At 42.2% G+C, this 18,664-nt stretch overlaps 1 protein-coding gene across 14 annotated transcripts in view; it reads right to left on the bottom strand.

Annotated features, from left to right (window-relative positions):
• Positions 1-18,664, bottom strand: part of TTLL5 (tubulin tyrosine ligase like 5) — a 284,938-nt gene that overhangs the window by 222,316 nt on the left and 43,958 nt on the right. For all 14 annotated transcript variants that reach the window (XR_006203962.1, XM_042943838.1, XM_042943847.1 and 11 more), the window contains 3 exons: positions 7,540-7,641; positions 5,648-5,739; positions 4,503-4,610 (listed from right to left, as the gene is read on the bottom strand). Coding sequence is in view for 13 of the 14 variants with exons in the window: in XM_042943838.1 (XP_042799772.1) it covers positions 4,503-4,610; positions 5,648-5,739; positions 7,540-7,641 (302 nt within the window). In the remaining variant the exon portion in view is untranslated. The remainder of the gene's footprint in view (positions 1-4,502; positions 4,611-5,647; positions 5,740-7,539; positions 7,642-18,664) is intronic.

The raw sequence follows: 18,664 nt of genomic DNA, 5'->3' as shown, positions 1-18,664 counted from the left end.
AATTTGTTAACTAGTCCAATAAATCAATATGGTATCTGGCTACCATATGTAAAGGTAGATTTGAAAGGAGTAGCTAGGATTCAGGACTGCTGATTAGAGCCGAAGAGTGCCTTTTTCAGGCCTGATCTGCTAGAAAGAATGATATCATTTTTCCTGAGATCTAGTTACAGGAGAGCAGAAGGAGAATCCAGGATATGGGGCATGCCAAAAGTGGCTGGGCTCATCAGAACTTGTCTTTATGTGAGTGGAGAAAGGGCCAAAGAGACCTGGATCCCAAACCTGGCTTGGCCATTTGTTAACTGCACAACCTAGCATAAATTATTTGACCTTTCCAGATCTTTTTTCCTTGCTATAAAACATGGGTAATAAATACCAACAAAACTCTGTTAACAGGGCTAAAGGGAATAACCAAGGAAAAGTGCTTAACAACCAGTAGGTACTTTCTCCCGAGTTACTTTCTACGGTAACTTCTCTTCCCACCTGAACAGGAGCATGGGCTAAACCACAAAGTGAACTGTTTGCTGACTTTCACTACGATGTTGTTGGTGGTGGTCAAGTAGTTTACGTAACTGAGGAATGTATGCTGCCCACTTTCCTCCCTTCAACAAATATTTATGGACACCCACCCTTTGAGAATGTCGGCTTACCCCACAAAATGGTCTAGAACAACAGCAATGAAAAGCCAAACCAGCGCTCATTCAACAAAGAGGTGTACTGAGCATGGACTGTCCCGAGCAAAGATGCTACCGGTCTCTGCCCTAAACAAAGCCAGCCTTGCCAGCTCTACAAGTGGCACGGACAGCTGGCCCAGAGGATCCCAGGCTGGAGAGGGCCGGGGTCTTAGCCTGTCACTTCAGCCATCCTCACACACATAGATAAAACTGCCGTCAGCAGCAGCATCTGTAAAGGACAGCTAACATCCTGTTGCTTTGGGCTGTTTTTCTCCAACTGGTCAAAAAAGCCGTTCTCCTTGCCAGTTATGTCACAGTGCCAATTTCCTAAGCACGTTTAAAGGGTGGCTGTTTACGCATATATTTCACATGGTACCGTATTTTTACAATCTTGAGGGCAGTAAAAATTAGATTGTCAGCAATCTATTTTATTGGGAGGGGCATCAAAAACTCTGTAAATCAAGAGTACAAGGAATGATCAAGGTGACCTGTCTGCCAACCATCTTGTGGGCCCCTGCCCTCCAGGCCAGGTCTCTTTCACGTGGGGTCTTCTACTCGTGAGCCCTGGAACCAAGGGCAAGGCTCTTAGTTTCTCAGGCCCCAACTTCTTTATATGGACTAATTGTTCTCTGGGGTCCTTTCCAGATGTACAAATCTATGAGAAGGCATTACATGGCTAATTTTCAAGTAGTTTATGAAGGTTACTAAGTCTACATTGAAATGACAATAATATAATGCAGGTGTGTGTGTGTGTGTATACATACATGTGTGTATATATATCATCCCATGTAAAATCTGGTTTGAGAGGAATAATTGCTTATAATCTATGCCTTGCACAGAGCAGGGACTGAAAATAAGTTAAATGCATAAATAAACAAATGAATGGGAATATTAGAAGTACCTAAAAGCACAGTTGGGCATCACAGATGGTGGAGCAGGAAAGAAATCATGAGACAGAAACACTTAGATAGTACTGGAATGCTCCTGGCCAACATTCATAATGTGTAAGGGCGAAACAACTAAAAGAATATAGTGAACCCCATCACTGGACTACTGGCTTCCTCTAAAAGCACCAACGCTCTGTGTAAGCCAAATTCTTCTGGGAAGCTCTCAATTCCTGTTTACTCTAAAACAAATAAGAAAGAAAGAAAAAAAAACGAACAAAACAGTTTTATTCCTTGTAACTCAAATCCCAAGGGAAGTTAGTAGGAGTAAGTGGGAGCCAGAGAGACTCACACAAATATACGCACACATACAAAATCATACCTGATGGGGGGGAGGTTAACGAAGCACACAAAATCCCAGGGCCGACAGGAAGTGGAATTAGAACCACAAAAACCAAGAAGACAGTCAACAACTTAAAAAACTCCAGATGCACTCACTTTATTAAAACGGAATAAAAGCAAAGAGGAGGAAAGGAGACCCACAGATGATGAAATGGACTTAGGGGTATTTCACTGAGTCAGGGAAAGTCACTGCTTATTTCATATTGGAATCTCTACTGCCATTAAGTTCCGGAAATTCTCAAAGAGAATTTGTTCAAAAAGAACAAAGATTTTTATACGAAGAAATTAAGCTTCGTATAAGAGCCAAGTACATGTGGAAAAGAAACCTTAGTTTTTTAATCCAATGAGGTTTTTGAAGTTGGAAGATATGTTCTATGCACCCCTTCTTCAAGCAGTTTATAATTAATGCTAAGAGCTCTAGGCCCTTACCAAACCAGATCTACTAAGAAGCTTACTATGAGGCCACCAAAAGGCAATTAAAGCAAGTACCAATGTTCAATAAACATTTCTTGAACATCTCCTAAGAGCAAAAAAACCACTATGCACAAGAGAAGCAGAAACTAGGGAGACGGTGCTGCTGTCTACAAGGAGCTTCCAGTCCAGGAGGGGAGACAGACACATAAATGGGTACCAGATGACAATCAGGTACCACTGCAGATTATGCATGGGAAGCTGTGGGTAGAGGGGGCTAACTCAGACTGGAACACTTAGGAAAAACTTCACCACAGAAATGATACTTGACTTCATCTTGAAAAGATGGCGGTGATCTATTAAGTAAAGGAACATGAGGAAAAGATTTCAGATGCAGGATAAAGCAGGTGCAAAGGGCAGAGGTGAAGGGAAGGACCTGGCAGGTCCAGGGAGTCAGTGTAAGGTGTGGTTTGGCCACAAGAGGATGAGAGGGGAAGGGGGGACAGAGAGAGACTACTGACAATCGAGAAGTTAAGCTCGGAGACTATCAGGGAAGCACATGTGTAAGCAAAACGTCACAATATGAGAGGAAAAGAACACAACAGAACAGTATGAGAGAGGAGGCACAACAGGGCATTTTATTAAGCAAGGGTTCCTAGAAGAGACAATGTCAAGCTTAGTCTGAGAATATGAACAGGAGTGTGCCAGGCAGACAGGACTGAAGAATTTATACCGAGGCACAAAGGCATGGAGTGCTCGGTGGTAGAGCTGGATTATAAGGTGTAAGAGGAGAAATTGAATTCTAGAAAATTCAGCTGTGGTCCGGTACTTAGAAGCCTGGAAGTCCTATCAAGTTTCTATTGACTAGTTAACCCTAAAGAGCCATGTAGGGTTTTAGAGGACATGAACACGTCTATACTTAGAAAATGTACCACAACCTCTCCTTTTCTTATATAATTTCAGGTCTTGGTTTGTCTACGGTCTTCTGTTCCTGGTCTCAACACCTCCCTTTGTTTACTGCCTCTCAAGTACAGACTGTTATGATAATCCGTGAAAGAGATCAAGAATTACTCATTCTAGTTATAAAAACAGCAAAGAAATAATTTCTATTGAGTGCAAATTGAGGATCAGACATTGGGCCAAGTGCTTGGCATATATCATCTCATTTGATCTTCCTGGTATCCTTGGGAGATCGGTACCGTCATCAGTACAATTTTATAATGGAGGAAACAGGACTGGCGTAACTTGCTGAAAATAAGAAAGCAAGTAAGGGGTGCAAATGGCTTTTACACTAATTCCATCCGTCAGGCTCTAAAGTCCGTGTTCTTCACGTTCCTGCTACCCTGACTCCCGAGCGAGCCATGACTCTGATATCCTTACTACTGTATTACTTTCATTATCCCCCCAGCAACAACCCTAGTGTGTTTTACTAACAAAGCCTAACACCTGCTGAAAGCCTAGTTGACTTTACAGACACACTGGCAATCACTACACAGTTCACATCCACACAGAAAGCAAAGTGCGCAGGTGTCCTCGGTGCCAGTCATAGCCAGTGGGTCAGTAGGCAACAGGCTTCCTGATCCAGGAGTTGTGAACTGTTTCTTACTCTTCTCTGTGCAATCAGGGAGTTAAGGGTGGGAGAAGAGGGGAGGGAGGGAGGAAGAGGAGGGGAAAAAAAGGGAGGGGGGGGCAGAAACCCACTAGAAAGAAGACTAAAACAAAAAGGAGGAGTCATTGGAAACTGGGAGAAAGCACACACTGGTACCAGCCAGAGCTTCTTGGAACGGTTCCCAGTCTGGCTGCCAAGGGGCTCTGGAATATATTTGTTAGAGCTGGATTCCTGTACAGTCCATTGCAGGCTTTTTCTGATTGCACTCTGACAGAGAGACCCACACTTTAGTTCCAATCCCTGCTTCCCGCACAGAAAGCCTGTGAGTCCTCAGGGGACCTCCAACTAAGCTCACCACTGGCCTCTTAGTAGGGCCCTCATATGCCACCTGAGCTTAGAAAGAAAAACCCGCCACACACACACATTCTCACTTCTGTAGAATCACAGAGCCTCTCTACCCCAGGATCCCCCCAACTTCCCAAGCCCCTTTTCACACAACATATTAAGCTTCGTCAGTCTCCTTACCAAAACAACTGCTGCGGTGAGGAACAAAGGTTTTACAGGCTGTAGCAATAGCTAGTTCAGCGGAGATTATAGTCTTAATAATCAGGTCTTCCACATGGGCCATCAATGCTACAAAAAAGAAAAAAAGAAGAAGAAGAAGAAGGAAGAGACACTATAATGTACAGAGTAGAAAAACTGGGTTCTGGAACACGGTGTGATTGTAAAAGCACATGTGCTCATTCCAAAAAGTCTCCGGGTGGCGGTCTTGCAAATAGGTACTCCAGGAGAAGGCATTATCTATGAATAAGGTGACACGGTCAAGAATGTGGGTGCAGGGGTTGTACTGAAGTGGCATCCTATGACAAAAGACAGACATGGAATGGAAAAGAAGCCTTACTTCCCCCTTCTCAGGCTTCTCCATCGCCCTTCCCCTTTGTGGACTGAGCTAAGCCTTGTTGCACACTGTTTCCCATTCTGCTCAAGGCTCAACCAGTAGTGTCCATTTTGATTCCAAGCCCTGTACTCAGACTTGACACTGCTCATTCCCCAATTCAACATGAGTGAGGCAGATTAACTTTGAAAAATTTGAACTCAGGGCCAATATGAAGACAGTACTTCAGTCTGCAGCTCAACATTCAAGAAGGATAAATTCACTAAAGGTTAAAGGACAAAGTGATGCCTTCCAAACTAGAAACAAGAAAAGGGATTGGGGGGGGGTGGCATCACAGAAAGCCTGTTTTCCATCTTCTATAGGGCAGGAAAAATCAACATCAAGAACAACGACCCTGGGGTGTCTGGATGGCTCAGTCGGTTGAGCGTCCAACTTCGGCTCAGGTCATGATCTCGCGGTCTGTGAGTTCGAGCCCCAAGTCAGGCTCTGTGCTGACAGCTCTCAGAGCCTGGAGCCTGCTTCCGATTCTGTGTCTCCCTCTCTCTCTGCCCCTCCCCGCTCATGCTCTGTCTCTCTCTCTCTCTCTCTCTCTCTGTCAAAAATAAATGAACATTAAAAAAAAAAATTTAAAAACAAAACAACAAAAAGAACGACGACCCTGTCAGAAGTCTCAGAGACACTACCAGAATTAGAGAGAATGATGCATGCTGAGAGGCACAGGGAGGTTATACAGAAGAGAGAGATCACAAAGTTTTGAAAAAGGCCTGGTACTCACCAGTTGTATCTCTGCCTTCTTGTTTCAGATACCTAAGCATGGCACTCATGCTCCATTTGTTCCCATAATCCTCCACTTCTGGATCATCACAACTAAAACAAAGGAATGGACCGAAGTCACACATGCAAATAGGCCTGGCTGTAGAAACCAGATTTTTTTTTTTTTTTTTTTTTTTGCAAATACCTGTCCTTTTAATCTTTAGGAAAACATTCCCTTTGCGGACCTCCACTCAGCACCTATTCTTAGTCCCTTTGTCATATATCCCTTTCTACCACTGATTTATTTTTTAATGAAAATGCATATAGCTTCTCTTATGGGGGGGGGGGGGCAGGGGAAAAGGCAGCAAATTCTTCCTTAAGCAAACAATTATTATGTATCACAAGTGGAAGCAATGTGTGAAAGGATGTAAACAATTTAAGAGTGGCCACAATACGTGAACAGAATGACACGTTTGGGGATGCTAACCTAGTCTTTGAGGTGAAAGTCATATGAGCCCACAAAACAACTTCTAATGCCATTTTGAGACCAGAACTGAGTCTTGGTTGGCTAGTGAACTAATGTAGTATAACATTCTAATGAGCTAACCTAGCATGGAACTGCTTTAGCATCTGAAGCAGGCTCTCTCCTCTCTAGTGGTAGCTCTCCACACAGCTTTTCTGGATACCCTCTGAGGTATCGCTGAAGGGAGAATCCGTGAGAGCGACAATAAAATCAGTGAAGTGCCCCACCACCAGAGCAGCAGACTGCCAAACGGGGTACACTGTCATGACTACTGGAAAGGTCTTGCGATCTGGAAACTGTTTTGCAGATGCCCCCTCATTCCCTACCACCACCCCACCACCCACCAGTTGGGTGCATGTCTGCTCATCTTCCAGGGTGAACGACAGGGTATCGTCAATTCCAAACACTGGTCACAGGACACTCCGTGAAATCTACACAGCCTTGGCAACTATGCCATCGCTTCCAGAGTCTTTTTCTCTCTTTCCTTGGACTTTCTAGACACCTATTTTTAGTCTGAGTAGAAAGTGACTGTTTGGGTTTCTTTTTTATTTTTCCACTTTCTGGCAAAATTATCAGGATGAAAGAAAACAGAGCAGAAGGGATGTTTCCACACAGCTGTGCTGGTACTCCCTTCCACTGAATCGTTCTCTGAGATGGCCTCATTTCTTTCTTCATTTAATTTATTCCTAACTTTTCTTCCCTCTGATCATACAAGCATTTATTTTAGAAAATTTTAGGAAATACATGAAAGTGCAGAGAAGAAAACAGAAGTCACCCACCCATAATCTCATCCACTATAGTTAAGCGCTGTTGCCATTTTGGTATATATCCTCCTAGTTTACATTTTCTCTCCCTCAGCAAAAATAAACAGCTTTAGTTATCTTATAGACTCAAAAAAGAACTTAAACTGCAAGTAGTGTCTGGTAACCTGCTTTTTCCACCTGACAATGTACAGTCATGAACATTCTTCTCTCTGATCTTGTGCGCACATCTCGTGTTATTTCTTAAGGTTAAGTTCCTAGAAATGGAAATGCTGGGTCAAAGGATACCAATATTTTTTAAGCGTTTGATACATTTTGCCAAGTGCTGAAATGACCTCATTTCTTGTCTTCTAAAAAGTTCCATATGCCTATTAAATTCCCACCCCTAAGTCAAGTGAGGAAAGACAGTGAAGACGAAATGTGGGAAGGCCTATTTTGGTAGAGAAAGGAGACGCCGTAACTGGGCAAGCAACGGAGAAGCAATAGCAGATATGCCTCAAAACTACATTAAATGACAGCTTCCTGTAAGTTCCATGGAGATAAATGGAGTGCAACAAGTTGACTTTCCACATTTCCGGCACCTGCACGTGAAACTGATTTCCTGGCGCCCGGCTCGCATGCAGCCAGTACCTCACATAGTCTCCACTCTTCTTATTCACACTGTAGTTTGTCAGGTGCATGAACTGGTTCCGAATGTTCTTGGCTCCTTGATCATATCGCACGGTTGCAAATCTGATAGAAAAGACACAAGTTACATGCCAGGAACAGGGGTTCAAGGAAATACAGGCTTGAACTCAGGATCAGTGTGATACTAATAAAAGGAGGGTGACGTCATTAACAGTGAGTGCTTAATAAATGCCCACTCCCATGGTGTTTCATATATAATATGTAATTCGTTCCTTAAAGCAATTCTCTGAAGTGGGTAATATTATATCTGATTTTTAGAGTAGTAAAAACTAAAATGTAACCTGGAAAGATTAAGTAACTTGTCCAAAATCACTTGTCCAAATGGATGTACTACATCCATTCTTGATACAAACCCTCAACAAAGTAGGTTTAGAGGGAACATACCTCAACATAATAAAGGCGGTATACGAAAGACCCACAGCTAATAATCATCCTCAATGGGGAAAAATAGAGCTTTTCCTCTATAGTCAGGAATAAGACAGAGATGTCTTATCTTACCACTTTTTCTTCAACCTAGTACTGGAAGTCCTAGCCTCAGCAATCAGACAACACAAAGAAATAAAAGGCATCCAAATCAGCAAATCTGCTATTTGCAAATGACACGATACTATATATAGAAAACCCAAAAGACTCCACCCCAAAACTCCTAGAACTGATCAACGAATTCAGTAAAGTCTCAGGATACAAAATCAACAAACAAATCTGTTGCAAAGAATTCTACGTACCAATGATGAAGCAGCAAAGAGAAATTAAGGAATCAATCCCATTTACAATTACACCAAAAACAATAAGATACCTAGGAATAAACCTAATCAGAGAGGTGAAAGACCTATATTCTGAAAACGATAAAACACTGATGAAAGAATTGAAAAGCATCCCATGCTCATGGATTGGAAGACAAATAGTGTTAAAATATCTCTACTACCCAAAGCAACCTACACATTTAATGCCATCCCTATCAAAATACCACCAGCAGTTTTCACAAAGCTGGAACAAACAATTCTAAAATTTGTATGGAGCCACAAAAGCTCCCAAGTAGCCAAAGTAATCCTGAGAAAGAAAAGCAAAGCTGCAGGCATCACAATTTCAGACTTCAAGCTGTATTACAAAGCTGTAATCATCAAAAACAGTATAATACTGGCCCAAAAGCAGACACATAGGTCGATGGATCAGAATACAAAACCCAGAAATGAACCCACAATAGCACGGTCAACTCATCTTTGACAAAGCAGGAAAGAATATCCAATGGAAATAAGTCTCTTAAACAAACGGTGTTTGGGAAAACTGGGCGGCAACATGGTGAATGACACAGGGCCACCTTCTTACACCATACACAAAAAATAAACTCAAAATGGATGAAAGACCTAAATGTGAAACCCGAAACCATCAAAATCCTAGAAGAGAACACAGGCACTAACTTCTTTGACATCAGCCATAGCAACTTCTAGATACATCTCCTGAGGCAAGGGAAACAAAAGCAAAAATAAACTAGTGGGACTTCATCAAAACAAAAGGCTTCTGTACAGGTAAGGGGAAAAAAAGAGAGAAAGAGAGAGAGAGAGAGAGAGAGAGAGATTAAGGAGTGCACTTGTGATGAGCACCAGGTGATTATGGAAGTGTTGAATCACTATATTGTCCACCTGGAACTAATATTACACTGTACGTTAATTAACCGGAATTTAAATTAAAACTTAAAAAAAAAAAAAAAAAGGAAACAGCATGGCCAGTAACAAAATCAAGGCTGTCCAATTCAAAACGCATGCTCTTAGTCACAATGTTGTTGTCTCTTATACATCTGGTTAAATGTTGAAACAATCATTTCTCCCTAAATTGAATTATTTTCTCACCCACAATATTGCTGTTTGCAAATCTGGCTGTTGTAATAATGTGTTGCATTTCCATACGTAATGTTAAGTTCAAAGAAAACAACTTTAATAAATATATAAATTCCAACCCCCCCCCCCCGCCCCCCCGCCCATCACACTGACTCCACAACACATGTTCTTAACCACGAGATGCTGTTTCTCTGATAGAACCTTAGACAAACAGGAAGGATGAAAAACGAAAACAGAGTTACCCATGGCTGGGAAATTGTGTACACGACACTGTGGATGACAGAGCATTTGCTGGTCAAGACACCTATGGGGTGCCTATACGGTGCTGGCACCATAGCATTCTTTGGAAACTATTAAGCAAAAAGAATAAAATGACAGCAGAATGGTCGATTTAAAATACATGGCTGTAGAAATAACAGAACTGACCTATAAAGTTCCTTTTAGGAAAACAATAATGGCAACATTAACAGCACACAAAACCTAGGTCTGCAGGACAACATGACTATGAGCACAGCGTAGGAGACTAATTCCTGAATTTGGAATGAAGGCAAAAGACAGAGGGATTAAACATGGAACCCACTGAAAACAGAGCAGCAATTTGATATCCTGGACTACTGTCAAAAGAAGACCAAAGTATAAAATATACGTGCCTCTGAAGGAAGTAACCAGGGAAAGAGAAAACTTTCCAGTGATGCTCAACATCAACAAAAGGACACTCGAGTCGAATGGTTATGGTAAATATCAACCCCTGTTTACATACCACTATAACCATATCACCCCTCACTAAAGTGGTTTTCCCAAGAGGCATATCCAAGTGTGTGAAAAAAAATCCTGGACGGCCACAAGTTTATTTTCATATGATTTACAAATTATTTACATATGCTTACTCAGACTATGAAGTCAACATGAATTTTTACCACATTAAAGGGCAGCATTTAAAAATTTTCCTCTTCTCTATTTCTTCTCACCCACCCACTATCTCTTCCTAATTCCCTGTACTAGAAATATACAAAAGCCAGAGAAAGAGAAGTGAAAAACAACCCCCGCCAAAAACCCAAAATTAAAATAAACAAACATGAGGACAGGAAGAAGGATGTGGACAAAGAGAAAATGTTGACCAGGCATGTACGGCTAAAGGACAAGGGCTTGATGACAATTATATCTGTGTGTGAGAAGGACCTGTGATTTTTCTCAGAAACTTCCACTAGTTATCACCTAACTTCTAACCATGCCACTCCATGATGAGTAAACCTTGCCTGTGCCTTCCAATCTTGCTTCTGTAGACATTCTCCAATCAAGCAGGAGACCATCATTCTCTGAATCTTTCTGAAATGCACAGAGGACCCACGGGGCCCCACAGAGGCTGCCTGCCTCATCCAGACATTACCTCACAGTGACATACCTCCTGCCATCCTCTCCCCTAGAAGAATAATGATTGAGAGGGAGGGAAAGGGTTCTGCTTCAGAGAAAGAGGGTTTTCATCTCTTCTCAGTAAGAGTATCTGATCTAACCTGGTCAACAAGAAAAGCCTGGCAAAAGCCTGGCGGTTGAGCAACCTGGTATTCCACACATCTGTCATTTTTACACCTTTTTTTTTTTCAATAGAACTGCATCTCTAAAAAGTAAGTTTTCTTCCTCCTAATCATCCTTCTCACTGAGGAATTTATATTCTCAACTCCAGCAAGGACAAGATCATTAGTGTCACAGAGTGGGTCTCTAAAGAGCGTAAGAAGCAAGAATTAGAGAAACACAAAAAAACTTAAGCTCAATGGAAAGTTATCAAAAGAGCCAAAAACTACACTATTTCCTTAGCCTGACGGAGAACGTGGAAGACCACGTAGGTGTGTGTGCTCATCTTTCCTGCTAAGCCAGGAAGATACCACGCTTCTCACCAAATCCCTATTAAACATACCACTTCCATCTCTGGTCACCATCTTCCAACATTTCCTTCGTATCGTCTAGACCAAAGTTCCCACTGGCCTACTAATCAAGTTCTGATTAACCCACAAACTTAAAAAAAAAAACTTGAATGACTTGGCCAACATTTAAAAATCAGACCTTCCTTCCTGCAGCCAGCGCTTACATAAGGAAGATGGACAGGACAGGAAGGCAGCCCACAGGCAGTCCAAGGAGGTTATCCGTGTAGCGTGGCGGCCTCACAGGGGTAAAAATCCACACAAGGAGGGCATCTGACGGGGGGCGGTGGCCAAGGTGGTTGAGAGATTGGCTACACAAAAGGGAACTGAGTATATAAATATGTTAGAGATAATGGGAGTCAGATTTCTCACTGTTGAAGAAGAGAGACTAAAAACAAGGAAAGAGAAAAACTAGAATGAACCCTGTAGTTTTGAAGAATTGGGAGGTATTAGAATAAATTCTTGCTTTTCAGTGTATGGAAACATTTTACGAAAGTAAATATGGATGTCAGTGTGTATATGTGTACATGAACACATAACAAACGTAGATTTCTGAGGTGTGCCCATTTCAAGGACCTGGAGCAGAGACACCCCAGAGCAATGAGCTTATCTAGCTCTCACATCTTGATTCCTAAATACTCTTCTCCATTAAAAGCAATCAATGCCCCTTGGAGAAAATGGTTGATTCCAGAGCTGGGACAGAGAAAGAACAAGATGAGCCTGAAACATCTGGTGCCCAAAGAAATGACAGGACACAAAAGCCAGCTTACAGGGGCTCCTGTTGGCCAAATCTGAGACACTATGACATTAAAATAAATCCTGACAGCAAAGCATCATAACCCATTAAGTAAAATAGGAATCCTTACTGGTATAAATAAATAAATGAATAAATAAATGGGAAGAAGAGACAGCTCTGCCTTGGAGCAAAATGCCAAATAATAAAAGAAAAAAGGAATGATGGAATTAGAAAATCATCATTTAACAACTGTCATAGTAATAATTCAGGCAAGAAACATCAATGGATATTAAAATCACTGGGTAAAAAATAGACACTCAGATCAATGGAACAGAATATAGAATCCAGAAATGGACCCACAAACGTATGGCCAACTAATTTTTGACAAAGCAGGAAAGAATATCCAATGGAATAAAGACAGTCTCTTCAGCAAGTGGTGCTGGGAAAACTGGACAACAACATGCAGAAGAATGAACCTGGACCACTTTCTGACACCATACACAAAAATAAACTGAAAATGGATGAAAGACCTAAACGTAAAACAGGAAGCCATCGAAATCCTCAAGGAGAAAGCAGGCAAAAACCTCTTTGACCTTGGCCACAGCAACTTCTTACTCAACACGTCTCTGGAGGCAAGGGAAACAAAAGCAAAAATGAACTACTGGGACCTCATCAAAATAAAAAGCTTCTGCACAGCAGAGGAAACAATCAGCAAAACTAAAAGGCAACCGATGGAATGGGAGAAGATATTTGCAAACGACATATCAGATAAAAGGTTAGTATCCGAAATCTATAAAGAACTTATCAAACTCAACACCCAAAAAACAAATAATCCAGTGGAGAAATGGGCAAAAGACATGAATAGGCATTTCTCCAAAGAAGACATCCAGATGGCCAACTGACACATGAAAAAATGCTCAACATCACTCATCATCAGGGAAATACAAATCAAAACCACAATGAGATACCACCTCACACCTGTCAGAATGGCTAACATTAACAACTCAGGCAACAACAGATGTTGGCGAGGATGTGGAGAAAGAGGATCTCTTTCGCACTGCTGGTGGGAATACAAACTGGTGCAGCCACTCTGGAAAACAGTATGGAGGTTCCTCAAAAAATTAAAAATAGAACCACCCTACGACCACCAATGGCACTACTAGGTATTTATTCAAGGGATACAGGAATGCTGTTCTGAAGGGACACATGCACCCCAATGTTTACAGCAATATTATTATGCTAAGTGAAATTAGTCAGAGAAAGATAAAAATCATATGACTTCACTCATGTAAGGACTTTAAGAGACAAAACAGATGAACATAAGGGAAGGGAAACAAAAATAATATAAAAACAGGGAAGGGGACAACACAGAAGAGACTCATAAATATGGAGAACAAACAGGGTTACTGGAGGGGTTGTGGGAGGGGGGATGGGCTAACTGGGTAAGGGGCATTAAGGATTGTTGCACTATATGCTAACTAACTTGAATGTAAATTAAAAAAATAAATTAAAAAATTAAAAAATTAAAAATAAAATATAATAAATAATAAATAATAAAAAACAAACAAATAAATAAATAATAAAAAATAAAATAAAAAAATAAAATAAATAAAATAAAAATAAAATAAAACTGGGTAAAAACTAGATGTGGAATGAGAGTCTACATGGTCTCAAAGTATCTCCCCTTAAGATACTTATTAATTACACAGGGAAAAACAAAGTAACTTTATAGTGGAGAAATCTGGCAGATACCCCCTTAATCAAGTGGTCAAACACCACTAAATAGGGGTGCCTGGGTGGCTCAGTTGGTGAAATGTCGGACTTCGGCTCAGACCATGATCTCACGGTCCACGAGTTTGAGCCCCACATCAGGCTCTGTGCTGACAGCTCAGAGACTGGAGCCTGCTTCGGATTCTGTCTCTCCCTCTTTCTCTGCCCCTCCCCTGGCTTATACTCTGTCTCTCTCCGTCTCTCTATCTCTCTCTCTCTCAAAAATAAACAAACATTAATAAAACTTTTTTTAATTAAAAAAAAAAAACCACTAAATAGTTATCATGGGCCACCAGATATAATGCAGTGACAACACAGCATCACTTCTGTGCTATTCTGGCCAAAAATAATGAACCTGGGTCTAAGCATGAAAAAAATATCAGGTAAATTCAACTGAGGGACATTCTAAAAAATGACTGGCCTGTGATCTTCACAAATGCAAAGGTTATAAAAGTCATGGGAAGACTATGGGAACTGTTCCACACTAAAGAAAACTAAAGAGACATGACAACTAAATATAACATGTGATCTTGGATCAGATCCTTTTGTTATAGAGAACATTATTAGGATAACTGGCCAAAACTGAATGGGGTCTCTCCATGAAAGGTAAAAGGTAACTCTGCGCTATTTTTATAGCTTTTCTAGAAGTCTGAAATGGTTTTAAAATTAAAACAGAAGTTTCTCAGTAAAAACCTAGATTTTCAGCCAACCTTAAAAAACCAAAAGATCTGGAATACCACCTTGTCTGAGTCTATTTGGGCCGCTGTAACAAAATGCCATAAACTGGGTAGCTTATAAGCAACAGAAATAGATTTCTGACAGTTCTGGAGTCTGGGAAGTCCAAGATCAAGATACAGGCAGACAGACTGCAGCTTCCGGCTGTGTGTTCACATGGTGAAAGGAGCCAGGAAACTCTCTGTGCCCTCTTTTATAAAAGGGCACTAATCACATTCATGAGGGCTTCACCTTCATGACATAATCACCTCCCAAGGACCTAACCTCCTAATACCATCACCTTGGGCGGGGGGGGGGGGGGGGGGGGGGGGGGATTTCAACATATGAATCGGGGGGGGGGGGATACAAACATTCAGACCACAGCACCACCACATATCAACGCGTTGCAGGCACTGAATAGTAAATGCCCTTAAGTGGCACATGTGATCTCCAGCTTCCACCAGGGCAACTTTTTCAGTGAATGTCCTTGTGAGCCTTTAGGTTTGTGACCTCCTGATTTAGACCTTCACATATCAAATTTCAACCTGTTTAGGTCAGAAAGCTTCAACACAAATTCTTTATTAGCCACAATCTTAAAGAGGTTAATTCCCTACTAGCCACCCCAGGACCAAGTTTGCAAATACTGCTCCTAACACATACTGAAATCTACATGATGCACTGAGTCTTGAACTTCCCTCTTAATGAAATCAAGATTTATAAAAAGCTCTAATGACAGAAAAAAAAAAAAGGCGGGGGGGGGGGGGGATGGGGAGCCTCTACTTCTTCGCCAAATCTGAAATTCTGGGTAGTATTTCATAGCCTACCGATGAAGAGAGAAGCATATGCTTTTTTTTTTTAACCACACTGAAACATATATAGATTAACTTTATTCTGACAATGAATTCTTAAGTCAGAAGCCACACTTCTAATGCTTCTCAGTGAGAATGGAGACAATGGTAACAACCTGTCTAAAACTCGAGTGTCTGTGTAAAGGCAGGGTTCCCGTGTTAGACACATAGAAGGTACTGGATAACATGAACTGAAGCTGCACCTGAGCTGCTTGTCCCAGGAACTTCACCAGTATGGAAGCAAAGCAGGAAGGAAAGCACAGAATTCGTGGAATCCTCTAAACTCTCCTCCTCCATTCAAAAACTGTTTTGTTCTTCAAAGATACCGCACCATAGCCAGAGTCATGGCTAATCTGGATGTAGGACACTTGGTCCCTCCCCTCTGATAGTCACATAATCTAACACACATTCAGTCCAAATGCACAAAGGAAAGAGGAGGCCGGCCCTGAGGAGATCCTGGCTGTGGCACAGGAGTTATCTTTCAGCAGGTGTAGCCATTCCGAGCCAGAGAGGCCTGGAGGACGAAGAGACAGCACCTCAGGCAGCCTTGCCAGGAGCCACTGGGTTTCATCCTGGCCTGACCCAGAAAAATCTTATGGAAGAGAACAAGAGGCCCGAGAGCTCTCTGATCTGCTGTCAACCAGCTGCAGCCGAGAGAGAGACTGCCAAAGTGGGGCAGTGACTGGGCAGCGCCCCACAGAGCCGTCTGGGAGGGGATTACCAGCCTGATCCCCTGTCTTCAGAGCCAGAAATGACTCAAACTTCACAAACAGCAAGGGCCTGCCAGGGAGGGTGACAATGAGCACTGGAGAGGGTTTTCTTCCCCTTGTTGCTGTCTCTACACCCCCCCCAACCCCCCTCGCTGCTGTGGCAGAGATTCTGGACAGTGTGCAGCCTGTGAGGTAATCTGAATTCCTTGGCAACCGGCAAGTACCTGAATTCTTTCAAAACCGCAGGAATCCAGCAGAGAAAAGGTAAATATCCCTGCGGAGCCAGTGTTAATTAGCAAGGAAGGCTACTGAAGAAGGAACTGGGGGTGGGGAGGAAGGCAAAGGCATTGCTAATACTTTTGGGGTCTTTTCTGAATTTCCACTGAATAACACGGCCGAGGCAGAGAAAAGGCAGATCCTGAGTGGGGCCTGCTCAGGGACCTCTCCCCCCACCTCCAGTGAGGATGGGAGTCTCCGGTCCCTGGCTGGGCACCTTCACTTCCCCACGTGGCAAGTGCTACCTATCTTTGGGTCTCTGACAGTGTATTTGCTTTTCAAGTCCATTCTGTTCTAACTTCTTTTAACTTTTTATTTTTCCTGTTTCAGTGAAAATTTGGCTATTAGCTCCGGCTCAAAAAGGGCCTTGTCAGATCGTTTAGACCACATACTGGATCCACGGAAAACTGTAAAATCCAGGACAAAGTCTTTTTGGATTCCACCTCTGACAAGAAAGAGAATCTACACCATTTTGATAGAGAATGGAGCCCCTCTCTGGAAACTGAGTGTCCCCTGCTGGTGCAAAGCAAGAACATACTCGTCAAACTCAAAAGTAGGGTGGACCTTTTGGGGCAAAATGCTGGGCCCAACTACAATTTTTTTCTAAACATCTCAATATTTTGCCCAGGTATAAGAAAAATAATGACAGTTTTCCTGTGTCAATAAAACAACAAGGACACCTGGAAATTATGACTCTAAAAAGAAACTATTTCTGGTCTTTTTTCTGAAGTTTAAAAAGGTCAAGAATTAACACAAAATATTTACTTCACAAAACAGTCTTGTGAAATGAATTTAATCTTTATGTCGCCTAAGCATTAATTCGAGGCCCAAAACAAGTGTTACGGGATAAGACCCTTCTTTTCTAACGAGGAAGCCAATTATATCTGCTGCCAGGACTGTCTCTTTAGGAAAAATTACGGTTTTCCTTGTTGAGCCTCGAAGTAAAATGGCCTAGTGATCTCATCCCAAACTGCTTATCTTCAGTAACATCTACATAAAACACACGTGACTCAAAATTACTAGAGGCTGCAGATCCAGAGAAGCTACAGACTATTGCTGGATGTGGTGACACAGTTAAGCGGATTCTGAGGATTAAAAAGTAGATGAAAGCCAAGATACACAGTGAGTTAAGACACAGGAACCTGAGGGGCGCCCGGGTGGCTCACGGTTAAGCGTCCAACTTCGGCTCAGGTCATGATCTCCGGTCGGGGAGTTCGAGCCCCGCGTCGGGCTCTGTGCTGACAGCTCAGAGCCTGGAGCCTGCTTCGGATTCTGTGTCTCCCTCTCTCTGCCCCTCCCCTGCTCACACTGTCCCTCTCTCTCTCTCTGTCTCTCAAAATAATAAACACTTAAAAAACTTTTTTTAAAAAGATACAGGAACTTGGGCACCTGGAAGTTATGGTGCAGAGCAACGTGCCTGGCAAGACTTGCTAAGAGCCTGACATACTGCACCGTCTTTGTGTCAAACTTTTATATTCACCAATGCTTTTAGCTTAACTGTGACAAAGTCCTGAAAAGTCCTATTATTTGCTTCAGTTCGGACTAAGTTTTTAAAAAGCTGTCTTCTAAATTATTCTGGGGGAAAAAAAAAAAGCATCCATTAAAAGACAGTACACACACACCCACACATACATACATTCAGTTCCTGCTGGAGGCAAGAGAAGACAGTTATTCGATTCAGTGGATTCTGACTTCCAACACACACCCAGTAGCCAAAGCACTGGCATATCGGTAGTAAATTCTATCATAAACATTGGCATTGCTCTCATTTCATATCTGAGCCACTGAGGCCTTAAAGCTATGCCAAATTTTACCAATAGAAAGGGCTATTAATACGGTGAATGCGGGGCGCCTGAGTGGCTCCGTTGGTTGAGCATCTGACTTTGGCTCAGGTCATGATCTCGCGTTCCATGGGTTCGAGCCCCGCATCGGGCTCTGTGCTGACATCTCAGAGCCTGGAGCCTGCTTTAGATTCTTTGTCTCCCTCTCTGTCTGCCCCTCCCCCCACTTGTGTTCCATGTCTCTCTCTCTCTCTCTCTCTCTCTCTCTCTCCTCAAAAATAAAAATAAATATAAAAAAATACTGTGAATGCAATGTCTTGGGAGCAATATGCCAAACATGCTGGTACGATATCCTTGAGAAACAGTGGGTATACCTTGAGGTCTTTTCCCTACTCAAGAAGTTCAAATTGTGGCAGAACGCAACGAGCCCCTGAGAAGGGCACAAGAGGCAAGATGGGGTGACAACAGAGGGAGGGAAGGGA

Source organism: Panthera leo, chromosome B3, assembly GCF_018350215.1.
Source record: "Panthera leo isolate Ple1 chromosome B3, P.leo_Ple1_pat1.1, whole genome shotgun sequence".
Lineage (NCBI taxonomy): Eukaryota > Metazoa > Chordata > Mammalia > Carnivora > Felidae > Panthera > Panthera leo.
The sequence above is the reverse complement of the archived record's forward strand: the minus strand, read 5'-3'. Positions and strand labels throughout refer to the sequence as shown.